The sequence below is a fragment of the Carassius gibelio genome, chromosome A13 (assembly GCF_023724105.1).
Source record: "Carassius gibelio isolate Cgi1373 ecotype wild population from Czech Republic chromosome A13, carGib1.2-hapl.c, whole genome shotgun sequence".
Lineage (NCBI taxonomy): Eukaryota > Metazoa > Chordata > Actinopteri > Cypriniformes > Cyprinidae > Carassius > Carassius gibelio.
Window position 1 is genome coordinate 26992497 of NC_068383.1, and position 12976 is coordinate 27005472.

At 36.7% G+C, this 12976-nt stretch overlaps 1 protein-coding gene across 1 annotated transcript in view; it reads left to right on the top strand.

Annotated features, from left to right (window-relative positions):
• Positions 1-12976, top strand: part of LOC128026719 (collagen alpha-1(XXI) chain-like) — an 87192-nt gene that overhangs the window by 51843 nt on the left and 22373 nt on the right. The window contains exons 19-26 of the mRNA XM_052613982.1: positions 1950-2003; positions 3609-3662; positions 3763-3834; positions 5870-5905; positions 7858-7902; positions 8728-8760; positions 8843-8989; positions 9155-9209. Of these exons, the coding sequence (XP_052469942.1) occupies positions 1950-2003; positions 3609-3662; positions 3763-3834; positions 5870-5905; positions 7858-7902; positions 8728-8760; positions 8843-8989; positions 9155-9209 (496 nt within the window). The remainder of the gene's footprint in view (positions 1-1949; positions 2004-3608; positions 3663-3762; positions 3835-5869; positions 5906-7857; positions 7903-8727; positions 8761-8842; positions 8990-9154; positions 9210-12976) is intronic.

Sequence of the window (12976 nt, forward strand, 5' to 3'; positions counted from 1 at the left end):
AAGGGAAGGTGATTGCATTATGCACAGTGACAAGCTTTTTTTTTTTTTTTTTTGGTGTGTTGGAGATAGTTTATGCAATTTAAGTAAACATGAAATAGAATTCACAACCTATTTTATTGTATAAAGGTATTTCTGAGTGAAGCAAACTATTCAACAAGAAAAAAACAGGAAAAAAAACACTGTCAGTAAAAACAAACAAACAAAAAAAATACCCTTAAAGGCTTAGTTCACCCAAATAGCAAAATTATGTCATTAATAACTTACCCACATGTTGTTCCAAACCCTTATCTTCAGAACACAGTTTAAGATATTTTAGATTTAGTCCGAGAGATCTCAGTCCCTCCATTGAAGCTATGTGTACGGTCTTCCTGTCCATGTCCAGAAAGGTAAGAAAAACATCATCAAAGTAGTCCATGTGACATCAGAGGGTCAGTTAGAATTTTTTGAAGCATCGAAAATACATTTCGGTCCAAAAATAGCAAAAACTATGACTTTATTTAGCATTGTCTTCTCTTCCGTGTCTGTTGTAAGAGAGTTCAAAACAAAGCAGTTTGTGATATCTGGTTCGGGAACAAATCATTTGATGTAACTAGATAATTTTGAATCAGTTCACCAAATCAAACTGAATCATTTAAAACGGTTCGCGTCTCCAATAAGCATTAATACACAAATGACTTGCGTGTTAACTTTTTTAATGAGGCTGACACTCCCTCTGAGTTAAAACAAACCAATATCCCGGAGTTATTCATTTACTCAAACAGTACACTGACTGAACTGCTGTGAAGAGAGAACTGAAGATGAACACCGAGCAGAGCCAGATGCTCTGTGTGTCGGTCTGCTTCACGCTGAATCACACATGTGCAGTATCATCAGCTCCTCGGTTCTCGAATCGGACACGTCTGACAGAAACGGTTCTTGACTCGTGAATGAGTCAATGTTTTGTTCGTTATCTGGCTCGGCTCGGTGTTCATCCTCATCTCTCTCCTCATAGCAGTTCAGTCAATACTGTTTGAGTAAATGAATTACTCCGGGATATTGGTTTGTTTGAACTCAGAGGGAGTGTCAGCCACATTAAAAAAGTTAACAACTTAAGTCATTTGTGGATTAATGCGTATTGGAGACGCGAACCGTTTAAAATGATTCAGTTCGATTTGGTGAACTGGTTCAAGAAGATCCGGTTACATTGAATGGTTCGTTCAAACCATTCGAACCGGATATCACAAACTGCTTTGTTTTGAACTCTCTCTCACAACAGACACGGAAGAGAAGACAATGCTGAATAAAATCGTAGTTTTTGCTATTTTTGGACCAAAATGTATTTTCGATGCTTCAAAAAATTCTAACTGACCCTCTGATGTCACATGGACTACTTTGATGATGTTTTTCTTACCTTTCTGGACATGGACAGTATACTGTGCACACAGTTTCAATGGAGGGACTGAGATCTCTCGGACTAAATCTAAAATATCTTAAACTGTGTTCTGAATATAAACGGAGGTCTTACGGGTTTGGAACGACATGAGAGTAAGTTATTAATTACATAATTTTGCTATTTTGGTTGAACTAACCCTTTAAGGTAGTAATTTGGTACTTTTATGAACCCTTTAGGGGTCATCAAGGTACAAAGGAGCCCCTCGAGGGTACTGTCCCATTGACAAGTCATTGTATCTGTAAAGTTTTTACAAAAAAAAATAAAAAAATTCTGAGGGTGTAGGGCGGTATTTTATCCATCGGGAACTGATTCTTGAAAAGTAGGCATTCCATACCAAAATGGAACCAGGTGGTTAGAGTCGTCAGGTTGTGAGGGCCTTTTTGTGACATCAGCTTAAAAGTAAAAAGGACTATGTTTCAGAAGGACTACATCATTTTGATGAGACACACAATGTGGTAAACTTTGATTTCATTTTAAAGTTCAAAACATCTTTTTGACTGTGTCTGTCTTTCTGCAGGGTGAGATGGGATTGACTGGAATGCCTGGTTCAAGTGGACAACCTGGCCCCAAGGTTTCATTTCTTGTTTTTGCCCTTTAAATACAAGATGTCCTTTGTAATTTTGAATTCATATGTAAAACATTATAGGTATTGATTTCTGAGTTGGAGTCACTATTTCGTTATTATAGTGATTTTAAAGCAATTACAAGACAGATGGTGAAATCCTTTTGTTCCGTCTGCAGTTTTTCTCAATCGCCTTTCATCATCTGTGTACACATGCGTGTGGATTGCTACATATGATGTGTAATTGTGCAGAACAAAAGCCATATCTTATAAATGGCTACAAGCCTTCAATTTATTTTTTAGTTTGTGTCCAAGAAAAGAGACAACAGAGTATGTCCAGATTCAAAGTCTAGTGCAGTTACCTTTAAACTTCAGAATGCTAGCCAACAACGCTATTATCATTGGCCACTTTATGAGACAAAATGGATTTTTTTCATAAAACAATGACAGCAGAGGGAAGAAATATGTTCACTTAATTGTTACGTCGTGCACATAACATTCTGAAAACATCATATTCTTTGGGACTTCTAAAGCGAGATTTTGTACAAGACCAACAGAGGTCTGTACCATGCTTTTAAAAATGTATCTTCTGTTCTTCTTCAAAGCTGCATTTATTTCACAGTAAAACAATATTATTACAATTTAAAATAACTATTTCTGTTACTGCATCATTACTCCAGTCTTCAGTGTCACATGATCCTTCACAAATCATTCTAATGTGCTGATTTACTGCTTTTTGTGGAAGCAGAATTACTATTATATATATATATATATATATATATATATATATATATATATATATATATATATATATATATATATATATATATATATATATATATTTTTTTTTTGTTAGTTAGTTAGTTAGTTTTAGATGGTCTCTCAGCCTGATCATCTGAGAAGTGGTCGACCCCACCCCCTCCACACACACACACACTAAAACTGTCAAACTAGACATAACTAGAACTGGAACACCAATCAACACCAAATCATAGAAACATTATCTGTTCTGCTTTTATCTATTTTAGATCCAGTTTTAGTAAAATAATTAAGTAAGCAGCAGGATAATTAAAAAATGATTTAAAAATAAAATAAGCAAGACCTTTGAAATTAAGACTGGCAAAATCCGCATGAGTAAAACATGCTCTAAAAAGCAAGAGAAAACTGTTTACAGATTGAATATTTGTTCAGTTTCCATGCATGGACTGTTATATGCATCAATATGAAAAGTAACTTTGAACCATTCTCTTGTCATTAAAATGGTTTTGACTCAAATTGACAGTGCGGTGAGCAAAAAATTAACCTGGTTCACAGATCATATCACCATCTGCAGTTGGAATTGCTTATCCTACAAATGCATGAACATACAAGGTCCTTGATTACGATTTGAATATGTGTAAGAATTTTACAGCGAACAATTAAAGTCCTGTTAAAATGTTTTGCTGTTAAATATTAAGATCATGGTCAACAGGAAGTAATCTCTGATCTATTTCAATGATCAAAACCAGTAGTTATTTATTTATTAAAATTAAGGTAACATACTTTTTTTTTTTCATTTTAAAACAAGTTCTTACTTGCTAACTTGGACACTCCAACTCAAATTTCCATTAATAGGGCACTAAAGGGGACAGTGGAGAACCAGGTCAACCAGGACCTCCAGGACTAGAGGTAAAGGCTATTCAAATGAATCAGATGATTGAAGGAAGAGAAAACATGTAGGATAGCCTGCAAGAGTTATTTAAAAGTATATATGTTTTTCTTGATCAAGGGTAAGCCTGGAGAACCTGGGGCAGCTGGCCAGCCAGGACATCCAGGAATGTCAGGATCACCAGGACTGAAGGCAAGTCTTTACTCACGATTCCATAAAGATTCCACATCATATTATATGTGGGGTTTGGATGTCTCATTCATTTACTAAACTTTCTGAAAATCTTATGTCACTTAATCTAAATTAAATGTATTTCTTCTGATCCAACGGGAAAGAAAACTCTGACATTGCATTTCTGGTCAAGTCTTGGAGGTAAAACCCATGTAATGATGAGCATATTTTCCAAGAGTAGCTATATTAACTTTAGCAAGGTAATGAACATCGGCCAACAAATTAATAAAAATAAATAAATAAAACAATTAAGATAAAAATACAAATAATAATAATAATAATAATAATAATCATGAAAGTGTTGCTTGTGGTTTACAAGCATTTGGCAGCTTGCAGTGAAACTAAATGAATGAATTAAAACCGCTGTCTTTAAGTTTAGAGCTAAATCTTAATTACTATTGGTTTGCTCTCTGTTTTAGAAGTGGCAATTTTGTTACAAATCTGTCATTCAAAATTACCGTGGATAGTTTAGCAAATAATCTCAAATACAGTAAAACAGTAGCAGTAACTGCCCAACACATGGTAATGTACACGTGACAGACTTCATAGAAACGTATTTCTTCTTTGAAGGTTTTCCATTTTCAATTTAATTCAGTGATTATGAAACAAGTTAGATATACACAAATCATATGTATGGTTTGAAAGCACTAGTGCAAAGGCAATATGTTTACATATACATTATTTATTCATTTTGAAGACTTTTGCTAAATACAACAATCCATCATCCTAGGCAATAATACATAAATAAATAAAGAGATGTGCTAGCAATATACAGTTCCAGACACCATTTGAGAATAATGCAAGCTAGAACAGGGAGGGGTTAAGAAATGGTTATAGGATAGAAGCATGTTTTTTTCAGGAGGATTCTAGTGTTAAGTGCTGACAGTAGAGATGAGTTTTCAGCTGTTTCTTAAATATTGTCATGGATAGGATTAAGAAGATCATTCTATCAGCAAGGATCAGTGAAAGAAAATTCTGGAAAATAATTGAGTGCCTCTCTGTGATGGTTCTATCAGGCGACTTGGACTTGATGCGAGCCATAACCAGTAGCCAGTGTAAGATCATAAAGAGAGGTGTGATGTGGGCCCTTTTGAATCATGGGCATTTTGAATCATTTGTTGAAGTTTGATTGAGCCTGATGGAAATCAAGCCAGAAGAGAATTGCAGTAGTCAAGCCTACATATGACAAGGGACTGGAAGTGCCGCATGCTCCATTAGAAAGCACCTGAACTTCCTGATGCTGTGCAGTGCAAACCTGCATGATTGTGCTGTTGTTGCTGCAGTGTGTTCTTTAAAGGTGATCTGGACATCTATGACTTTAGCTGTATGGTGAAATTGTTCTGTACAGTCAGATTGGCACAGAAGATGAGAATCTGTCTTTGCTGGTTGAGCTAGAGGTGTTATTTCATCCATGCAGAGAAGTCTGCTAGGCCGTCTGAGATCCGTGCAGTTATCTTGGGATTGTCTAGTTAAAATGAGAATGCAAGCTGTGTCAGTACCATGTACTATTTTTTCATTACAAATACAATTTACAAAACATTACAAATTATATTGTCAGCATAGTTATTTGAAAATAATAATAAAAAAAAATATATTGATGTACATTTTTGTATGTGTATTGATACGGTAGTATGGTAGATTTGAAGGCCATTAATACAGGCATTAAGCGCAGATAGGGAATATATATATATATATATATATATATATATATATAGTTGTTGTTGTTGTTGTCGATGACATTTTCTCCAGCAATTCCAGCCTCTTTAAAAACAGTTTCAAACTTTTCCAGCCTGGTGTTCATGTTTGGTTATTTGGATACTCTTTATCTAGTTATAGTAATTAATTGATGATTTTATCACAAAGCACTTCAAATGTATGCAGAATGGGCTCATAACATTTCTATTGCTATTCTATTTATTGTTTCATAGAAAACTTTTGTTGCTGTTGATGTTTCTTTAAACAGTTTTCTTAAACCCTACAGTGAAATGTTTTACAGGGTCAAAGAGGAGATGCTGGTGAAGGAGGAGTAGATGTAAGTTAACATTTACTGTAATAATGAACTTGGTTCCTAAACAGTATGTTGCTGGACTGTCAAATTAAAATATATTGTTTACAGCTAGTTGTGGTTTACTGGGGAAAAAATGCTAGGGCTAAAAGTAGTGCTCGGGGATGTTTTTTTTTTAACTCTATCTTCTTAGACTGAAAGGGACCCTTCACTTGTAACTAACTGAAAAACACTGTCTTACTATTAAGATGAGCTCAGAAAACCATCTTACATTCCATGTTATATGTGATTATAGTGAATGTTGACAAATGACTTTTGCCTTGTATTCCTTGTATTCCTTGTATGGGGAAGTCGTGGCCTAATGGTTAGAGGGTTGGACTCCCAATCGAAAGGTTGTGAGTTCTAGTCTCGGGCCGGACGGAATTGTGGGTGGGGGGAGTGCATGTACAGCTCTCTCTCCACCTTCAATACCACGAATTAGGTGCCCTTGAGCAAGGCATCGAACCCCCAACTGCTCCCCGGGCGCCGCAGCATAAATGGCTGCCCACTGCTCTGGGTGTGTGTTCACAGTGTGTGTCTGTGTTCACTGCTCTGTGTGTGTGCATTTTGGATGGGTTAAATGCAGAGCACAAATTCTGAGTATGGGTCACCATACTTGGCTGAATGTCACTTTTCACTCACTCACTTTTCACTTCCCATGGAAAATCCCATTTTTGAGTTCTACTTTTTAAAATTAAAAACACATCTGAAATGCATGAATGTAAACTTTTGTCAGATTTAATTACAGTATGCTAAAAAATACATGCTATGTCTAAGATATTGCTTTGTGTAGCCTTGCCTTCATGTCACTGTAGCATAGCCCTATGATTTCTGCTATGTGGAAAACACAATCCAGTCAAAAATAATATGCAATGTCATTGAATTTGACACATTTTGACTGAATTCATCAAACATAGGACTGTACACTTCAAATCATGAATATGAACTTGTGTTTGTCAAAATAACTGCTTTTCAAAGATTAATTAAATTTTTCAAGTCTTATTCATTCATGTGATTACCATATTTATAATACATTTTTATTACATTTTATTAAAACACAGAATTTAGAAGAAAAAAACACATTACATTGGGCCCAAATATGGTTAGAAGAACTAAAATAAATAAATAAAAGAATTTTAGACATTTTTAATGGATTTTCTAAGACCCTCCCATATCTTGAATATGCTGTACAACCATAATAGAATTGTCGGGTATCTATGGCAAGAAAGATTTACATTTATTTTAGAGAATTTGGTTTCAGTGAGCAATTGGCTTTTTTCAAAGTTTAGTCCATAAGGCCAAAAAAAGTCTTAAATGGTTGCCTACTGTACATCATGTCTTAATTATGATTTCAAGTGGTCTTAAATTTGGGGATGAAAAGACTAGATTTTGCGATATAGCTTAATGTGATGATTAAACTTCTAAAATCTATGATTTCACTGAATAAATTTGAGTGCTGCATGTCAGGTGTTGTACTGCATTGTTTACAGCCATTACCAGGGAAACCTGCTGTATTTCTAATGTTGCAAAAGTGCCACCTGCTGGCAGAGATTCAATGTGCATTGTTTTTGTTCAGAACTAATATGATGGTCCTCACTGCAGAACACAAGATCCAGGGGGCGTGGATGGATCCAGACCCAACTCCTCCCACCTAACATATACCTAAACCTACCTGTCTCCATCTCCTCCCCTAAACCTCTCCACCCCTAGATGTGCATTTAACCATGCCCCCTGGATATTGTATTCTGCAATGAATGGTTTTTACTTCATTTGTGAAGGTCTTAAAAAAAGGTCTTACAATTCTTAAATTTGAGCTTAAATTCTGCACATACCCTGTATTACAGTGTAAAATACAATGCTATTGATTTTTTACAGCCTAAAATAGACCAATTCAGTATTAAATTAAAATTTTACTTAAACATGTTTTTGCAATTGAACAGGGGATGAAAGGTGAAAAAGGAGACTCTGGGCGACCTGGTGTTCATGTAAGTTAAGTGTGTGTGTGTGTGTGTGTGTGTGTGTATGTCTTGTAAATAAAACCTACAGTACATGCAATTTTGAACAATCAAATAAATAAACTCTTTAATACCAAGGAATATATTTATTTTTTTGTATCTGTAATTATAGAATCAACCACAAGGTGGTACAGTTCTTCTTCATACTAACAGAGTGCAAGGCAACGTTTAATATATGAATGTAGACGTTTGTGTGTGTGTGTGTGTGTGTGTGTGTGTGTGTCTGTGTGTCTGTGTGTCTGTGTATGTGTGTTTGGGTATGTACATGTATAACTTATCAAAGTTAAAATATAAAATGTCAAGTTACAGTAAAAGAGTTTTATGTGTCCAGTATGTTTTAGGTGATAAAGTACAGTACAGAGGTCGCAAAACCACACTTGGTTAGATGTATAATATGAAAACATTATTTCACTCAGTGGCTCAGTATTTTTTTTTTCAGGTATACGGAATTACAATGACTATACAAGATACTATACACTTTTTGTGTATTTACTACAAAAATTGTTGTTTAGATTTATTCTTTTTATTCAGTATCACTGAATAAAACTACATTTGAAATACTTGCTAATATGTACCGTATATTTAAATGCAAATATGTACACATTGTTTACTTTTCTTTGCATCACTGTGGCCATCTAGTGCATTTGCAGCATTTTACATATGTCTAAAGTGTTTAATCACATAATGATTTAATGGCAGTTCTAAGAATAATTACCATAATATTTTGGAAATCAAACAGTTGCCTTGCAAAATGTATTGTTGTTTTATTGATGTGACTTCTCTCTTCATAAACAGGGTTTACCTGGGCAAGCTGGGCAGAAAGGAGAGGTGGGCATATCTCTGATCTGAATGATCATTCATCATTAGCTGTGCTCTTGAGTGTGTTGAGTTGTGTTTGTGTGCATGTCAGGAAGGGACAGCAGGAGAGCCTGGTCAAAGGGGTCAGGTGGGCCATCAGGGGCTCCCTGGACAGCACGGACAGACAGGACCTTCAGGTCCCAGAGGACAGAGCGGCGAAATAGGCCCCCCAGGACCACCTGGACCTGAAGGACGACCTGTGAGTGTTGTGTTTCCATATAAGCTTAAAACTATTTAACACTGTGTTGTACTGTAGTCTTCCTCTCCAATAAAATAATCTAGTCAGTGGTGGATAAAATGTTGCATATACAGTTAAATAGAAAATTTTCTTCCTATGATGAAGGTTTTTTTTTTTTTTTTTAAGGGCAGAGAGCTGTCTGAGCAACATATACAGCAGATTTGCAGAGATGTCCTTCGATGTGAGTACCCAAAGTGATTTCTCAGTAGTGCACAATAGCATTTTTAATAAATTATCTAAATAAATATGTGATAAAAAGACGAAATATTTAGCTTTTATTTTCAATTTAATCTTTTTTTTTTGCATTATTTTCCTGAAATGTACACACGTTAAAATTTTAGTTCAGTATGAAACTCATCTTTTCAGTGTTTAAGACACTGAAAACAGTGAGACTACATAAATACTGATATTATATTATTATTATTATTTTGTAAAATTTTGAATCCATGGATAATATATACAAACATACTGTTTTCACACACTTATAAACATATACACGTATACATTATACATACAGGATAAATGAGTACACCCCTTCTGAATATAAAGTAAATAAATAAATACAAATAAATGTAATAAACGTCTACTTAATAAACACACACACACATTTTACCGATGGGACAATAGTGCTACAAATCAAGAGAGGGTGGCATCTTCTCTCAAGTCAATGCAAACTTCGTGCAAAAATGGACTTCCCAATAGTCTATATTTTTGTAAATATGGGCTCTGGAAATAGTCAAATGAGTTTACTGTGCTTTGGCTACAGGAGGTACTTCCTGTGTGGATAAACAACTAGGGTTGTGCCAGTAGATTACAGTATTGTGTATCTACGATAGTCAGAGATATTAATAGTAATTAATAGTAGGGCTTATTTGTTTATCGTATTTATTTTTCTGCATTTTTTACAGTTTTGTGCGTTATAACCAATCACACAATATTCTGTTGAGTTTATGAATGCAGTGGTCAGTCAGAAGCGTTCAGATGAGTCATCGTTGAAACCCCAGAGTTTTAGATAGTACATTTTTTATTTTATTTTATTATTATTGTTTACTCGCCAGACTTTTATACAGTACTGACTTAGTACACTCTTAACATCACTTAATCAAGCATTTTAATATGATATCTGGATAATCAAGTACTATTTAATGATAGAACTTTAGTAATTATAATTAACTTAGTAACCATGACATTTTAACTGAATTTAAGGACTGCTGGTGGTGCTTTGTTTGTCATTCAGTGTTTCTATAAAAAAGAAAAGTGAAAAAACGAACACTAATTCTGATAAGATGATAAGGGTAGCACTTTATTTTACAGTCCTGTTCCCCATGTACATACTATGTACTTATTATAGTAATTATAATAACTACTGTATGTAGTAACTAGGTACTTCCCCTGAACCTACCCCTAAACCTAACCCTACCCCATTGTAGTTACCTTGTATTGCCAGAACTTTCTTAGATAAATACACTGTAAGTACACTATAAGTACATGTAAGTACACGTACTGTAAAATAAAGTGCAACCATGATAATTATAATAATAATAATACAAATCTTACTATTAAGAATAGTAGAAAATGCACTAAGGATGAATGAGCTGCTGGATTTATGAATATTAATCAGGCTGTGTCCATTCTGGGGAACTGATTTGCTGAAATCAAAACAGGGATGATAATAAGCACATTATTTCCGGCCATTTTGTGCATGAGAGAAAGCGATGCGAGTCGTGTGCCTTCCTTCACACTAGATTAAGGTACGCCAAATACACAAACACAGGTGTGCTGCACGTCCATTGAGATGAACTGTAAAAATATCACAAATCGCTTGACAGAGAGTGAAACTCTGTATATAAATATAAAAAAATATATAAAAATTATTTGTGTTTGGGACGCTGTGAGCACGGAGACTGTAGTGTTTACCGTAAGTTTGAAAGTGTTTAGCCTCAAAGGGTTAAATTATTAATATGAATTCACGAGTTCACGCTTACATATAATTACCTTAGGTATGGTATGCGTATTTGGCGTGCTGTCCGGGGAAGGGCTCCGAGCCCGGGAGCCCTTCCCCGTCTAATTATAAAGTGAACTCGAAGTGAGGAGATGGGGTGGAGGAGGGATGCTCATTAACCCTTTGAAGTCGATTAATGCGGATACGAGTTTTGAGTCATTTTCTCCTGATAACCCCGAAAAGAACTTAAATGACACTGTCAGTTTTAATCGTACAGATAAGAGCAATACATCAATCGAATCTGTAAAGGGTCTTTTTTTGGATACAGACATAATAACAACAAATAATTGTGCACTTATAAAATAAAGATAACAAACAAGGTGTGCTGTCTGCAGCCTTTGTCTGCGCTGATCTTCATTTACACACACGTCATTAAAATGAACTGTAACTCCGTGAATACTCAACGAAGAGACATGAGAGAGATATCTATAGAAAGCTTGACATGTCTACTTTTAAACTAAATAAGCCGCCGAAAACAGATATTCTGTGATAAAGTAATCCATATGAAAACAACGTGATGTCTGTTTTTCATGTCTCACTTCATTATATCTATTGTGACCACGCCCCCGCGCTGAATGCGCTATTCAGATTCAAACTGAAGCGTGCTGCTTGAATACGCCCGTAACAGAAGACAACGCAGCGAGACTGTTCTTAAAGTTCTTTTATTTTTTGCTTTGCGATGAGAGGAATAAGACATAATTCACTCCAAAAAGATGTGATGTGGTTCAGGATTTGAGAAATGGATTTCCTCAGAAAAAAAGAATGACATCGGATGGATGAGACTCGCTTGTGGCCAGCAAGTATGGAACCTGACCGGGAGAACTCTTGCCCACGTCTGATGAGAGCACACACATCAGACGGGTAAGCCTCGCCGGACGGGAGAGGAAAAGATTTTAGGGTAGCAGAGTTTTTTTTTTTTTGTACAGTATTTGATGGGAGGTTGAGACTTGTGGCGTAGGACAGTTAAGCCTTGCCTATCGTCAAATGGAAAGGTAAAGTCATGTGGCCGGGAGACTCTCGACATCTGACAGGAGCACACACGATCGAATGGCTAAGTGTCTCCAACCATAGATTGGAAAATAAGGTTGTCTGGCCAGGAGGCTCTCGCCGACGTTCGACGGGAGCACACACGATCGAACGGGTAAGCCTCTCTGACCATAGAAAAGGAAAAGGTAAGTTTGTCTAGACGGGAGACTCTTGCCGACGTCTGACGGGAGCTTGTACTCACGGCATCGAACGGGTAAGCCTCTCTGGATGAAAGAAGGAAAGGTAAAGTAGGGTGGTCAGGAGTCTCACCAGCATCCAACAGGAACTCCGTGCTCGCTGTATCGGCTGGAGAAAGGAAAGGTAGTCTGGCCAGGAGGCTTTTGCCAGCATAATATGGGAACACGTGCATCGAATGGGTAAGTCTCGCTGGCCGTAGGAAGAAAAGGTAAGGTTTACCTAGCCTGGAGACTCTCGCCAACGTCCGGAGGGAGCACATGCATCGAACGGCTAGCCTTGCTGGCTGTAGAGTAGAAAGTCTCGCCCGCATCTGGTAGGAGCTCTATACTCGCGGCACCAGATAGGTAAGTCTCGATGACTAAAGAGGAAGTTACGGATGTAGCTGGTGGGCTCTCACCGACGTACCATGGGAGCACATCGGGCAAGGATGCTCCTGTCATGCGCGCAGAGGTTGCTGCTGGCAAAGAGCTCGATCCCTCCAGCCAACATGACAGTACAAGTCTGTACAAGGTTCTACCATTCGGGTTGGCCCCGTCTCCCCGTGCTCACTCGTGCTGGCCTCACGACAGGGTGCTGTCACTCACACGGATCACTGGAAGACAGCCATGTGCTGTTTTGTAAGGGACCCCATTCGTCAGTCTCTTGTAGAATGTGATTGACTGAAAGGAAACGTCTAGGTTACGTATATATCCCTCATTCCCTGAAGGAGGGAATGGAGACGT